At 36.1% G+C, this 16444-nt stretch overlaps 2 protein-coding genes across 2 annotated transcripts; one reads left to right on the plus strand and one right to left on the minus strand.

The window, feature by feature from the left end:
* Positions 1 to 4059: 4059 nt before the first annotated feature.
* Positions 4060 to 7331, plus strand: cdkn2a/b (cyclin-dependent kinase inhibitor 2A/B (p15, inhibits CDK4)). The gene is made up of 2 exons (XM_051705099.1): positions 4060 to 4402; positions 6507 to 7331. Exons 1-2 carry the CDS (start codon positions 4193 to 4195, stop codon positions 6756 to 6758), a joined length of 462 nt encoding a protein of 153 aa, XP_051561059.1. The 5' UTR covers positions 4060 to 4192; the 3' UTR covers positions 6759 to 7331.
* Positions 7332 to 7451: 120 nt separating this feature from the next.
* Positions 7452 to 16276, minus strand: mtap (methylthioadenosine phosphorylase). The gene is made up of 8 exons (XM_051705074.1): positions 16182 to 16276; positions 13991 to 14077; positions 13740 to 13798; positions 13446 to 13613; positions 11842 to 11944; positions 10881 to 11120; positions 8208 to 8330; positions 7452 to 8008 (listed from the first exon to the last, which is right to left on the minus strand). Exons 1-8 carry the CDS (start codon positions 16203 to 16205, stop codon positions 7970 to 7972), a joined length of 843 nt encoding a protein of 280 aa, XP_051561034.1. The 5' UTR covers positions 16206 to 16276; the 3' UTR covers positions 7452 to 7969.
* Positions 16277 to 16444: the final 168 nt, after the last annotated feature.

Consider the following 16444-nt stretch of genomic DNA (forward strand, 5'->3'; position numbering starts at 1 on the left):
CCTTATGGGAAGAATTGCAAAGAAAAAGCCACTTTTGAAACAGAAAAACAAAAAGAAAAGGTTCGAGTGGACAAAGAAACACAGACATTGGACAACAGATAATTGGAAAAGAGTGTTCTGGATCTTAACCCCATTGAGCTTTTGTGGGATCAGCTAGACTGTAAGGTGCGTGAGAAGTGCCCGACAAGACAGACACATCTATGGCAAGTGCTACAGGAAGTGTGGGGTGAAATGTCACCTGAGTATCTGGACAAACTGACAGCTAGAATAACAAGGATCTGCAAAACTGTCATTGCCGCATGTTGATGAGAACTCTTTGAAGAAGTTTAAGAAGTTCTGAAATTTTCACATTATTAATGTCCTGACTATACATTGTGATCAGTTGAATGACACTTTGATGAATAAAAGTACCAATTTCTTTCCATAAGAGCAAAATATGTACATTATTCCAAACTTTTGGCCGCCAGTGTATGTAAGTCAAAGTTCCCATCCAAAGGGAATACTAAACACCATAATGGTGAATTCAAATGAAACACTATTACCCCACAATGCAATGCGATATTGTAATAACTTTTTCACAGTAATTTGTTGTTATGACAGAAAATGACCTAGCCTGCATTGATTTTACTAGAAAATTCTGAATAGAGTATTTTATTGTAAGATAATACTGTGAAACCTTGTAAAATCCTGGCAATTTTTTTACAGTGTGGACACAAAGCACAGTCATTTAACAGGGTAACTAAGGGCTATTCAAAGATTAAATAGGCTAAATAACTATAACCTCTTATCCCACAAAACTATTAAAGTAAAAAAGAAAGAAACACAAAAAGCTCCAATACAGAGTGGCACAAAACTATCCCGGATGCTGAATGACTCATGACACAGGGTGATCCTCGCTGCGCATTCAGGAGGACACAAAGAACATAAATATTGTGGGGGCGTGACATGTGGTTTATGGCATCCGACAGTTTGATGAGCCTTTTTACTGCTTAACTATTTATTCAAGCAGTGTCAGACAGAATACAAATACTCTTCACAACAAATGTGGATTATGCTTAATAACAGGAAAATTACCCACAGCAGAGTGACGTCCAACAGTAAACAAGCGGCACTTTGATGGCTGCAACAGCAGTGCATTAAACTGAGCATCAAGAATTAAAGGGAAGAAACTTCTGGTTGAACTCTGCACAAATAAATAGGCTATAGTTCCTATATGTAGCCTATCTATCAATCATTGTATTAGCATTAAGCTTTACCTGTAATTTGTGTTTTAATAATAATAATAATAATAAAAGATTTTTTCATCAGGGAAACGATTTTAAAATTATTTGTCTCAAGGTTCACGATTTGTAACAGAATCATTTTTTCCCCACCCGTACTAAAAACAGATAGGCTAACAAATCTGTAACATATAGCCTACAGTAATATTAATAATGTAACAATGTAATGTATTACATACGTAATGTAATAATATTCTATAGTTTTAAGATAAAGAATATCGTGATTTATTATTAGCCTACATGAACATTAGGCTACACATGATTAGTAATAATTTGTATTCAGTTATATTGGTATGGTATGAGGTAGCCTACACATGAGCAGTATGTAGATGTTTATTTTAGAACCAGTATTGTGTAGAGTAATTTTCAAAACACTTCCGTTATGCACTTTAAAATCTAATTAGACTTTTCAAGGCAATCGGTTTGCATTATTTTTCTAAGTAAACATACTTATTTGGCTCAAGTAAACTGAACTTAATTTTTAAAGTAATGTTAACTAGTTACAAGTAAGCTTAACTCATCTATGATTAAAGTATGGTTGCTTTAATTTAATTATTTACATTGGGTCATAACATGTCTTATACAGTATAAGGGAAATTGCACTGTAAACCCTAAAGTTGTCATTACTGTATAAATCAAGTTGTCTTAATTATTACTTTGTCAAGTTTTGGACTCATAACTCAAATATTTAAATTCATTAAACTTATTTTTCTTAAAAATCCATAGACTTAAGATTTGAAGTGTTAATAACTCAAACTACTGAGTACAAAATTGAGGCTATGGGGAATACCCACAATCCCTTGCTGCTTGAATTATGTTTCCTTGGTCAGAGGGAACAGATTGGGGAATTTAAATAATTGTTATTAAGAATTAATAGATGTTTTAGCACTTTTGTTGTATTATTTATGCTTTGTTGCAAATAGTTGTTTGGTGTAATGTCACCATTAGGGTGATCTGTGTCTCTTTGGTCAAGTTGGACCCTGGTCACACTATCTCAGTTCTCTTTGTGCATGTGCAGCTGAAGTGCATATATGCATTTCTGTAAAGAATTATTTAATAACTGATCTAGAATCAGTTATCACCTTTATTTGAGCTGTGCTGTTGTTTGATCTAAAATTGAATCAATTCAACTAAAATGTTAACAGCAGAAACAACTATATTTAAATTAAAATCTGAGTCTACTTGCATGTAGTTAACTCAAATAGTTAAATTCACTATACTTGAAAACCAAGTTAAATCAACTTAAATACTCAAGTTTTGGAAGACCCCATTTCTCAATGGAATTGAGGGAACAAGTTTACACAATCAAATTAGTGCAATGAACATATTAGGGTTTTCAGTGTATGACTAGTCTCTAGGTTGGCCATATGGCACACTGAACTCTGCTCAGTACTTCTTAGAATAGATCAGTGTAAGAGGAAACACTACTCACCCTCATGGTGACTTTTCAAAAATCTCAATTATCAACCAGCTACGGGGGTCTGGGTATCTCAGCGAGTAAAGACGCTGATTACCACACCTGGAGTTGCGAGTTCAAATCCAGGGCAAATCCAGGTCTCCTAAGCAACCAAATTGGCCCGGTTGCTAGGGAGGATAGAGTCGCATGGGGTAACCTCCTCGTGGTCGCTATAATGTGGTTCTCGCTCTCGGTGGGGCACGTGGTGAGTTGTGTGTGGATGATGCGGAGAATAGCGTGAAGCCTCCACACGCGCTACGTCTCCACGGTAACACGCTCAACAAGCCACGTGACAAGATGCGCGGATTGATGTCTCAGACGCGGAGGCAACTGAGATTCGTCCTCCGCCACCTGGATTGAGGCGAGTCACTACACCACCACGAGGACTTAGAGCGCATTGGGAATTGGGCATTCCAAATTGGGGAGAAAAAGGGGAAAAACAAACAAACAAACAAACAAAATGTATCAACCAGCAACAACAAAACAACAACAATAGTCATAAGAATTTAAACGTATTATTTTACTACATAATGTCCCTTGTTTTGACCAAACAAACATAATTTGTTCAAGCGCAAGGGTTTATGGGTATTCCACACAGCTTCAGTTTTGTACTTGATCATTTTGAGTTGGCAGTACTCGAAGCCAAAGTTTAAAGGACTTGTGTATTTGAGTTGATTCCAAAATGTGACATTTCAAGTAATGTTTAATTAGGACCACTTTAATGACAACTTTAGGATTTAGAGAGTAACTGTAACTTAATTCAAACTAGTAAGAATAGTACAAATGTAAGATTAAGTTGAGTAAACTATTTTTCTTATAATACTAATTTGAGATTACTGGTAGTATTTACAGTGTGTCCTTGACAGCTGTGAACAAAAATGTCCAAATCAGAAACATTTTGAAAACAGTAAAAAGTCTTTGATGCCTGCGGTGGGAAAATATGATTTGTTGGGAGGTTTAATATGTGCCCAAAATTATGGAGCATTCAGACAATTAATCTGCCCATGGGCATTAATATGCCCATGTTTTTAGTCACCATACACCACTGGCTGCAACTAAACTTTAACTTCTAAAATGCCATCTTATCTTCTTTGTTTGCTTTAATATGTTACTACAATTGCGATTATGGACACCACCGAAGAACAGTACAAATTGGATGTTCTCGTGATGGTGTCTTTGCAGTTTAAGGCATAAACAGACTCCCTCCTTAACGGCTTATCCAACTTCAGTCTTCCTGGATCCATGTGAGAGTGGACATGCGCAGTACATACACTACTGCTGCCTGCACCGTTTCAGTGACGTCAGTAACAGAGGCAAGTCCGAACAAATATCTGCCTATGTCTAATAATTGTCAGACACAATATCTTGTACAGGAACTGATTTAACTCATTTACGCAGCGCAAATGAACGTTTAAAGCCTGGCAACAGCGGGAATTAATATGCAATGTGAACTGTGATGATTTTTGCAGTAATATCAGCATTGCTTTTACCTGTCAGCCCGGAATTCTTAAGTGTGACAGTGATGATGATGATGGTGGTGATGATGCATACCGAGGATGAACTGACCACTGCAGCAGCCACTGGGAACATGGACCGTGTTCAGTATTTATTGTCTATGGGGGTGCAGGTGAACGGCGTTAACAAATTTGGAAGAACACCTATACAGGTACGTTTTCAGACATGTCGACAGGTTTTGACTATATTCAAAAAAATATTATATATGAAGATACAATATTCAATATTACAACAGAACTATTTTGCAGTAAAGGTCAAATTATTTCACAACATTACGCAATGGAATTTTGGTTAATTCTGTCTGTTTATTTAAACGTATTCGCTTGGATTGATAGTACATTTATTTATTTATTTATTTTATTTACTTGGTACTTTGTTTCTTTTATTTAGCCTACTTAATTATTTGTACAAGTCAAATAGCTTGACCGGACAATTGCATTGTAGACATTAGTCTAAGTGTATTAATGCCCTTTAGTGATGTTTTGAAAACAATGAACATGCAGTTTCCATAATTTTAAGGTATAACACAAATAAAATAAATATCTCCAATAATGCATTTGCATAATTTAGTTATGGCTCCATATTAAGACCCACATTTTTCACGCTTGTATTGCAATTCATCCGTGCACTGTAAAAAATGTCTGTAATTTTAACGATAAAAGACTGTAAAAATGCTACAGAAAAAAATAATCTTTAATTGATAAACGAGTATTAACTGTAAATATACAGTACAAAAATATTCTATATTTTTTTAAAGATAATACAGTAGTCTTTACAATAAAATATTGTAAAATTTAATTTTTTTAGATGTAAAAAGTATGATTTTCCTGTATAATTAATGGTAAAAATGTACATTATGTTTAACAAGAGAGTACATGTACTGTTTTCAGTAAAATATTTTTAAAATTACAGTAAAAACAATAATCTTGCGTTCCCAGAATTCCCTGCATGACCCATCACATTTCATTATATTTAATGGGAATAGTTCTGTTTCTTCTTATTTTTAATATCAGTTATAAATATAAAATATAAATATAAAAGTGATATAGTGTTCTGTGTAATATTTGATGTAGTTTAGATAATGTTTACTGTATTATTTAAATATCACATGTGTTACCCTGATGGTGTTTAGTGTTTGTGTCTCGACATGTTTATTGATCATTGCTTCTGGAAGAGCCACTATTGATGAACTTCATGTCATCATGTGATCTGTCATATTTACAGTGGTTAAAAATACCTTATAAAGTAAAAAGCAGATTTTTACAGTTTCAGAAGATTAATATCAAGTTTATGATTTTTTTTTTCATTATTTTTTTTTTACTTTTTATTTTTAAATTAAAAAAAATTAACAGTAAAATGTACAGGTTGTTCTGTAAAGTTGTTTACATTTTTACTGTATTTTTTACATAATGATTCTGGCAACCACAGCTGAAAACCTCAGGGACAAAAAGTATAAAACTGTTGCATTTTTATTTATCAGAAAATAAAGGGACTGAACAATTGTCCTCTCTCATTAAAGACAACGGATTAAATCATATGATGCAAAGAACAAATGTACCAATTTCCATTAGCCTATATTTTATTATTATTATTATTATTATTATTATTATTTAAAAAGTAAGCTCAGAATAAGTTGTATCATTATGGACCTTTGAATTTAAAAGAAGTGCCCTGGGCATATTGTTTTGTCGGCTTTAAAAAGGAAAAGTCAACGACAGCACAATTGTCTAGAAACTTTATGCTAAAAGATAGCTACTTGAGTTCACAGATTAATTTGTAAGATAAAAATGCAGCTAGGATTATTCTCTTATAAGATGTTGTCAAAGTGCCCATACTCACACAACCTGACAAAAACTTCTCATTTATTTTAACCACTCGCAATTAAATAGCCTAATAATATTAACAACGATGATCAAAACATTAAATGACAAATGCATGGCATATTGTTGCAATATTAAACAAATGGCATAATAGTTCAAATGCCTGTGATTGTGGTTTTGTATTAGGTGGCCTGTTATAGGAGGCCTATTATACTGTATGCACTGAAATGTTCTTAAGTGAAAAAAAGCAGGTTTCAAAAGGTGCATCTTGCCCTCAGTTCGCCTTTTCAAATAGCCTAATATCATTTTTGTTTCTTTATCTGAAACATTTATTTTAAAAGGGGCCTACCACCACAATAACAAGGGTTTGACCATGCAGTATTGTGTAGCTCATTACTGTCTTTTTATGAGAAGGTAAACATAACTTGTTCACAGGTGATGATGATGGGGAACACAAGGTTGGCGAACATGCTGCTTGAATATGGAGCAGATCCTAACGTGCCTGATCCCGGGACAGGCAGCACTCCTCTACATGACGCTGCCAGAACCGGATTCATGGACACAGTGCGGCTTTTAATCCGCTTTAACGCCGATCCTAATGCAACGGATCACAGGAATTTCCGCCCCGTGGATGTGGCACAACAGACGGGCCACGTGGACGTAGTTGAATTTCTCAATCGCTTTTAAATGCGACCTTTATTATTTGTATTTATTACCTCATAAAAAGTATATCTGAAGTATATATGTGCAGTACTATTGTTAGGGATAATTACAGTGGACATCTTATTGTAAATTAGATTGCATAATTTTCAGTCGTTAAACATATCAAGTATAGCCTACATTTGAAAAGTTTTCATTGAGATCATTTGGGCTGATTGTTGTGCAATTGCTGTGCATTGATTTAAATAATAATAATAATAACAACAATACATTTTCAGTTCTTTCTTATATGAGGCATAAATGTTATTTCTAAAAGTAAATACAGAAACTGAATAATGCGTTCAGATAAAAATGATTGAGCATATTTAAATAAGTTAATAATATGATATAGTAGACTACTGATAATATTATTACCACAACCACCCCTCTGAAAAGTCGATCAAATGGGCTGATTGCAATGTGGACTAACAGCTGCAACCCCAAAGCAACATTTTAGCGCGTGCACCAATTAACGCTTGTACTGTTATTGATGTCAGCTATACAAACTACTGCAAAATATGTACTCTACAAACTACATTTGAATTCATTTTTAAAACTTGATTTTGCATTGATACCTTTATTTTTTTATTTTTTTTAGCTTTCAGCAAAGTGTTTAAGACAGATATGCCTTTAGTGGTTATGTTGGGTGAAATACCCACTAAGAGAGACTGATGACAAATGCATTGTGTAAAATGTTTTATTCTGTGATGTATTATCTACACTTTAAGTGGACAGTGGCATGCAACATGAATAATTGGTCTAATCACTGAAAAACATGAACAGTTACATCACATAACTCATGCACATCATGACGCACATTGGCCTACCTGAACAAACAATTGGAGGAACATTTAATCTGTCAGCCAAAACCAAATAAAAATATACAGTCCCCCCCGTGCATTTAATGGACAACATAAACCAACTGAAAAATAAAAATGTGATATCAAAAGGTTCTATACATCCAGAATTGCTCCCAGATGTGCATATGTCTAATTGGTGTTACATTTTTATACAAACCCTACAGAGTCACTCCATTTCAGGGGAAAAAATAATTTTCATAACTGTTTTCCCACATCATTGTTGTTGGCAAATCGACCCCACAGCCTTCAAGACATTTATAGGCCGTGGCTGTTGAGTGTCACACTCTTTATGAATACATGCTTGCAGTCATGGAGGTCGCATCTTGATGGCAATGTGCTTTAATGTTTTGGCAACATTACTGAAGACTGAGACATCAACTGGAAAAAACAAAACAAAAGAAAATTCAAATCTTCAGACATAAAAGGTTTGGTGGCTGTCAGATATGCAAAATATTTTTGATGATTTCATAATGTTTTTTTTTTCTTTTTTTTTTTTTCAAAATTAAATCAATCATTAACTTTATTCCAACAGCTTTAAACAGGAAGACACATACGTTTTGTGTAACGGCACACTCACTTTTTGTGCATTTATTGTGCTCTCCCAGTCCATTTGGTAGATCTGTGGAATTGCTGTGAGCAGGATGCTGCTAGCCTTATTTGCATTCTCTTTCATTGTTTTCAGAACATTGTCCACACACACCTACAAAAAAAGAAAAATAATAATAATTAAAAAAAAAAATGTGTGTGTATATATATATATATAGAGAGAGAGAGAGATTATAAAAAAAGTTTATGAAGAATCTGCAGTAATATCATTAATTATTCATTTTAGTTTTCTGCACATGTTTAATGTTTGGCAATTAATTGTGTAATTGGACCAAAAAGCCAGAGACCATGAACCATTAAGATGTGACTAAGCAGTGACTGCCCATAAAGGAACAATGCACTGAGACATTATAATGACCGCAATTTTTCTTATGATGGAACATTACAACTCCTACAAAGAAAATTACAAATAACAGATATAAAATCTGTTAGGTCTTTATGATGCACACATTTACCTGTGACAGTCACATAGACAGCCATGTGCTATTTTTTCTAAACAGACTAATTGCCCAACTGATGCCTGACTGTGTAATATATTTGGTTGTCTTCATATGTTCTTAACAGTTGCATTGTACAGTAAATACATGATTTTCCCAAGGTTGAAAGCTGTGGAGGTCTGACTAATCAGTTGGCAGTGTGATTAGTATGAGTGTGTGCATGAGTCAGAGGAAGAATGAGAATACAGGATGGGGGTGGAAGAATGCAGTGAAGAGGCGAGAGCAAACTAGAGGTCGGAGACAGGAACTCGGAAGGAGGACTCTGAATTGCAAGGGGAAGTAAACATTGCTCTAAACTACCAGACTAACCGGTCATCCGGCTATCGGAAACAGTATTCGGCAAAGTGAGTTTATTGACTAAAATAGGAATATCCTCAAATATTTGTTCCAAACTAAAATGAACCTTTATGATCACAAGAAAAACACATTTGCCCTTCATTATGTCATTTATGTGAGATGCCTTCAAAAAATAAATACATGCAGTCATACAAATAGTCTATTCAGAATTAAACATTTTGTAAAAGACATTTTCAAAAAACAAAGGGCTTTAATGCGGCACAATGCATTCAGTTATGGCACTCTATTTACTAGTACAGCAGATCTGTACTATGCAAATGAATATATAAAAATTAAAGAGACAGTTCCCCCAGTTTCATAGATTCTTTTCTCCATATAATGAAAGTGAAACATGACTGAGGCTAACATCTCCTTTTGAGTTCCACAGAAGAAAGACATACTGACACGTTTAGAACAACATAAGGCTGAGATGAAAATGATGACACAATTTTCATATATGGGCAAATTATTCCATTAAAGTCTGTATAATTTTTTGATTATGAGTATTTTCTCCAGAGATAAGGACAATAAGTGGAAAACGTAGGCTTGTATGACCCTGAAGTTGTAGATCATTCTTGCTATGATCTAAAAGTATTTTGTTCTGAGCTCATACACTGGAAATGTAACCGTGTCTTTGACATGAAATTTCAAGCAGTGACAGCAGTGTTACATGATATACTCCCATCTAATATTATTCGGAACTTTTTAACTCTTCTTTAAGTATTATACATACCATTTTAAAGACCTTATATTAATTGAGAGATAACAAGGAATATTTGTACTTGTCACAACACTATTTATGTGCACTGCAAAGGGGATTAAAATGTTGAAAATGAAAACTTGGTGTAAATGGTGACTAGTTACAACACTTAAAACTTTTACTTAAACACATACAGTATATAACATTTAACCTAAAATCCTAATGTAGAAAAAAAAAAAAAGTTCATGGACATGTTATTTGGCAAAGAGGAGGCATTAGACTAATTTATCAGATAGCAGGCAGTGCCTTCTTGGCATACTGTCAATATAAACAAATCTAAAAGCACCACAAAAAAAATAAAATAAATAAATGTAGAAAAAGGTTTAGCTTGTATAACACACTGTTAGATAGATAGATAGTAATTTATATATAACACATCATTATATACATTATACTTGATATACATTAAAGAAACAATGTTTGCATTTCAATATTGTGAACTGAACTGACTTGTAGTGAAATTACTAGTAAACAAAAAACAATATGTATTGCATAATGTAAGGTCTAAATTTAGATCAGATCTTTCTTATAAAACTACTACTGACACACACACACACACACAGACAAACAGACAGACACACACAAACGCACGCTCACACAAACACACACAGTCACACACACACACACACACACACACACAGACAGACACACTCACACAGATGCACGCTCACACAAACACACAGACAAATAGACAGACACACACACTCACACAGATACACGCACACACACACACGGACACGCACGCACACACACAGACACGTATGCACACACACACAGACACACTCTCTCTCACACACACAGACACTCACTCACACACACACACTCAGACATGCACACACAGACAAACACGCAGGCACGGACAAACGCACACACGCACAGACAGACACGCACGCACACACACAGACACGTATGCACACACACACACACTCACAGACATGCACACACAGACAAACACGCAGGCACGGACAAACGCACACACGCACAGACAGACACGCACGCACTCACACGCGCACAGACACACACAGGCACACACAGGCATTTATCTGCTCACCGCCTCTTCATGCTCTTTCCAGCAGTCATAATCAGTTGCCATTGCAATACTAGCATAGCACAGGCCAGCTTCCTTGGCAAGAACCACCTCAGGTACTGTGGTCATGTTAATGACATCAGCACCCCACTGTCTGAACATGAGGCTCTCTGCCCGAGAGGAGAAACGAGGACCCTCTATAGTCACCACTGTCCCTCGAGTGTGGCACTTCACTCCATGTGCTTGAGCAACCTCCAGCAGCACCTACAAGAAGAGGTATGAAACAATTAGGGATGCACCGATGCAATGTCTGGGTCAGTAAAGATAACTGATGATTCAGAGCTCATTGTGTCTGATACCAATAATTGATGATTTAACTTTTTGCATTTTAACCCTTTAAACTGGAATTCTTTAAAAACAACTGACTTGAAACAAAATACACAATTCAAGACTTCACAATCTGATGAACTATTAACAGCAGAATGAGAAGAAATGAATTCTGTCCATTCTAAATCAGACAAAGAGATAAAATAGTATGATAATATAAAGTTTATTTGAACTAACTAAATAAAAAGCTGTAGGTAAAATTGTAAAAATGGACATGAGTTTTTAGGAGACGTTGGAAGTCTCAACTCTTAAAACACAACAAGCACAAAAGTTACATCGACAAACTAGAACTTTGACCAAGATAACATCTCACACTGTGAGGATCATTTCAAGAACTACGTATCTACAGTATGTCTAACCATGTTACGCAGTGTTTGGGCTGATTTAACTGGGATCATCTGCTGTAAATTACAATATTCAATTATGATGTTCTGTTTATGTTTCACGAAGTAATAAGCAAAAAAGTATATACATAAGCTTTTTGGTGCATTTTCGATAATTACTTAATGAAACTTTCTAAAAGTCACTGTAACACATGGCCTCTCTTACAGGCTTAAGATGGAGAGTGGGAGAGAGCGAGCTGGGAAATGCCACTGACCTCTCTAGTCCTGCTGCAGAAGGGTTCAGCCATAGGGATGTGACACACACCTGGGGGACTGGTGGGCTGCCCGTCATAGAACGTTGAAACACGATTTGTTGTCCTTGAATTCAGGGTGGTGTGGGACATTTTAGTGTGTTAAGAAATAAAATCGAAGAGAAAAAGAGAAAGAATATGAACAAAGTTCATAAAGTGCATTGTGAGGAACAATAAGAACTCATCTGTGTTTACCAAACTAATTAAGCCAACTGATATGATTTCTTTATCTCTAGCCAATACATTGACGGATGAGCACTGTTTTGGTAATTACGTGAGTCGGGCTTCAGCTCTGCTTTTCAGCGCAGATGAATCTGATGGTTTGAGGAGTACTGGTGTAACCATGGTTACAGGTGATCAACTTAGAGCGAATGTCACTAACAACAACAAAACTCAAATAAATAAATAACGAAAGGAAGAAAAAGATGGATTTCCTACAGTAAGTAGCACATCTTCCACTGTTGTTTTGACTTATTGAAAACAACTGTTTCAAAATAAATAATGTTACAAAAGTTAGGCAACACTGACATTAGACAACGATTGCTAGTCATATCAGATAAAGTCAAACCGTGGAAACTATTATAACTTAGTTAGCAGGCATACAGACTAAAGTAGTAACTGGTTTAGGACTGGTGTTGTTACCAGCATAAAGTTAATTTTTTCCCATTGTCCTTCCTTGAAAATGAAATCAAGCACTGCAGTCCCACAATCCATAATAAAATACCCCATTAGAGTGGCTAACACTATCTAACGAACTACCACGCTACAAGACGGCCCAATAAAACGGTCCAGACGTGTCACGCGAGAAAAACTCAATCTCTGGATCGGTTTTAAATCCTTTCAGGTCTCTGAGTTGTCGCCAACCTCTGAAAAAGCCAAGCCGATGTTGATTCGTGTTTTATTATTATTACGAGCTCTTTCGCTTTCCATTTTTGCTTGCGGACTCTTCTCAGTTCGAGGTTTCTTTATTTTGATTCCCCAGACTGGTTGCCTTTTTGAATGATTCATGGTCAATATTGCTCATGTGTTGTGACATACACACGTGCTGTAGTAACTCCAGACCTTCCTTTCTTTATTTACAGACATGACGTAAACACGCACCGATGACTGACGGAAGTACGCGATTTACCACTAAATCCGTCCCGACAGCTCTTAAATATAAATCATTATTATAAACTTACCGTAGTGAATCAGGGTACGGCAAAAACATGGTTTGAAAGATGGATTGTTGGTGTACTTGCTCATTAATGAGATTTTGCTCATTTCTAACAAAAAAAAATCTTACATAGTGTAGCTTTAACTGGGCTGAGTGGACACTAAAAACTGGCTCACACTGACAATCCTTTAGTTCACACATTGTAATAAAAAGTGCCTTAAAGGGTGCATTTATTTATGGCTATGGGTAAGTTAAAAGCTTTTAGGCAAACTGAAGTAAAGTCTAAAAGGTTTTATGGGTTCAGTATAAAGGACGACTTATTGTCTGTTTAGTAGCTCTGTATTTTTCCAAACATTGGCAATCACCCAGATTCTTTGAAAGGGTTATGACAAATGATTATTGAGAAACTAACCTATCAATGAACTGGTCAATCAAAACAATGTCCCCAGGTTGGATGTCCTCTCTAAGGGAGCCACAGGCTGTGGTGACTAACAGGTGGGTGCAGCCTTCTTCCTTCAATGCCCAAATATTGGCCTGGTAATTGACATTGGTGGGCATGATGGTGTGTTGTCTCCCATGCCTTTTAGAAAGAACAAAATTTCTAGATTCGAGCGCTGGCCTGGACAGCTAAAAAAAGTTGGCATTTGAAGTCATTTAAATACACTATGAATAAAAGTATATTTTATATACCCATCATTGTAATTACCTTGCAAGAAGTACACACTCAACACTTTTTATTTTGCCCAAGACCAGAGCATCGGATGGCTTTCAAAAGAGAGAAGAACAGGATGGGCAGAAATGTTTCAATATTGGTACAGTAGTTGTGGTACGTTACAGTAAGCACATAGTTTAAAAGCTAACCCAAATGAATGATTCTTTCAACTTTATTAATTTCAAAGAAAGCAAATGCATCAATTAATTTGTAAAATGCACAGCACACAGTGCAGAGACACTCACCTTTCCAAACGGTGTGACTACATACCGTTCTGTCCTTCCCTCCAAGATATCTGGATCATCAAGGCCAGAACCACCAATAATTCCAATCTATAAGAATTTGACAAATTAAACGCTACATATCAGAAGTGGGATGTGTGAATGCATTTGGTTTAATAAACATTTTCAACACATGCAAATATAATTTAATGGCTCAAAATAAGTAGTTGATGGGCAAAGATATCAAAGAACTTGACAAAATGATGTCAGACTATGCATTGCACACTCAGTCACTGTAACTTTGTAACTTTCTGTTACTTTTCTCAGTGCTGATCAGGATGGACAAATCAGATGTTTGTTTTAACAGAGTACAATGGGGCTAAAGACACTTTAAGGAAAATGTGCTCTTTTTTTCTGGTTACAAAATGCAGCAAGATTCAAGAAATAGATTTATTTTTATTCAACACTGAAGGAGCAACATAACTTATGTGAAAAGAAATAACAACAGAAGGTTGTTTGGGGGAAAAAAAACAAATGTTGCGAGGGGGCCTTTCACCGCACACCTGGGGTAAAAGGCTCCCTCACTTGGGGTAAAAGGCTCCCTCACTTGGGGTAAAGGCTCCTTCACTTGGGGTAAAAGGCTCCCTCACTTGGGGTAAAAGGCTCCCTCACTTGGGGTAAAAGGCTCCCTCACTTGGGGTAAAAGGCTCCTTCACTTGGGGTAAAAGGCTCCCTCACTTGGGTTAAAAGGCTCCCTCACTTGGGGTAAAAGGCTCCCTCACTTGGGGTAAAAGGTTCCCTCGCTTGGGGTAAAAGGCTCCCTCGCTTGGGGTAAAAGGCTCCCTCGCTTGGGGTAAAAGGCTCCCTCACTTGGGGTAAAAGGCTCCTTCACTTGGAGTAAAAGGCTCCCTCACTTGGGGTAAAAGGCTCCTTCACTTGGGGTAAAAGGCTCCTTCACTTGGGGTAAAAGGCTCCCTCACTTGGGGTAAAAGGCTCCCTCACTTGGGGTAAAAGGCTCCTTCACTTGGGGTAAAAGGCTCCTTCACTTGGGGTAAAAGGCTCCCTCACTTGGAGTAAAAGGCTCCCTCACTTGGGGTAAAAGGCTCCTTCACTTGGGGTAAAAGGCTCCTTCACTTGGGGTAAAAGGCTCCTTCACTTGGGGTAAAAGGCTCCTTCACTTGGGGTAAAAGGCTCCCTCACTTGGGGTAAAAGGCTCCTTCACTTGGGGTAAAAGGCTCCTTCACTTGGGGTAAAAGGCTCCTTCACTTGGAGTAAAAGGCTCCCTCACTTGGGGTAAAAGGCTCCTTCACTTGGGGTAAAAGGCTCCTTCACTTGGGGTAAAAGGCTTCCTCACTTGGGGTAAAAGGCTCCTTCACTCACAAAATGACAAAATTGATTTTAAATCTTTTTATAATTTTAAATTCTTCCTATCAGCCATTGTGGCCAAGTACATTCAACATGTTTAATGAAATAAAAATCTTGTTAAAGATAATTAATGCATGTTTTCCAATTTTTCCACAATACAGGGTTAAAAAAAAAGCTATAATTACTGTACCCACATATCTTTTTACAGAACACTTTTGTGTGTATGTGTGTGTGCAAAAATACTCCACTCAGTAACATTTTGGAATTCCGTTGTTACAGTATATATTAATATTATAACCCAACAATTATTTATTGTTGTCCAGATTGTCATTATAATATGATACAGTAATATTATTATTACTTTGAAGATTTGATGTATACAAAAGTAATATATTTCTGTCTTATTTACTTTCACCTGGAGCTTATATTCTGATGGCAGTGTATTGTTCATCATGTTGCATAAGGCTGTATTTTATGTAAGCATCGCAAGGCAACATTATTGTAACAGTAAACAGGCGGCTCCTCAGAACATTAGAGCAGCAGCGGGAAAATGACGTTTATCAAGCGCTGAAACATCCGGGGACCCACGTGGTGGTTAAAAGTGCTACTGCTCACGGATCTGGATTTTTTTCCAGTGTTAAGTGACAAACAGGTGTTTAGGAAAGTGCTGTGGTAATTTTTGCTATTTAGTGTTTTGAGAGAAAATAAAATCAAAGAAGGCTTTAGCCCCGTTATATACTACTAATATTTGTATTATTATTATTACTTGCAGTGGCCCATCTACTAAATATAGAAATAATTTCTTATTTCAGTTCTTTGTCATGTTGTACGATAATCATATTAAATTTACCTTTACATGGCTGCTGGACGACATTTTCTTCAGACCCGTGTCTGTTTCCTAGTGAGGTTGAAGATAGTTCTTTCTCTTTTCTTTTCTGGTGCATCGTATCCTAAAGTAGTGCATTACCTCCACCTACTGTACTGTAGACCCACAAAACTGTATATGATTCATTTAACTCATTTTTTATTCACTTAATTTACTTAATATCATTAAGACAAACAGCATATATATATATATATATATATATACAGGTGCATCTCAATAAATTAGAA

The sequence above is a fragment of the Myxocyprinus asiaticus genome, chromosome 8, assembly GCF_019703515.2.
Source record: "Myxocyprinus asiaticus isolate MX2 ecotype Aquarium Trade chromosome 8, UBuf_Myxa_2, whole genome shotgun sequence".
NCBI lineage: Eukaryota > Metazoa > Chordata > Actinopteri > Cypriniformes > Catostomidae > Myxocyprinus > Myxocyprinus asiaticus.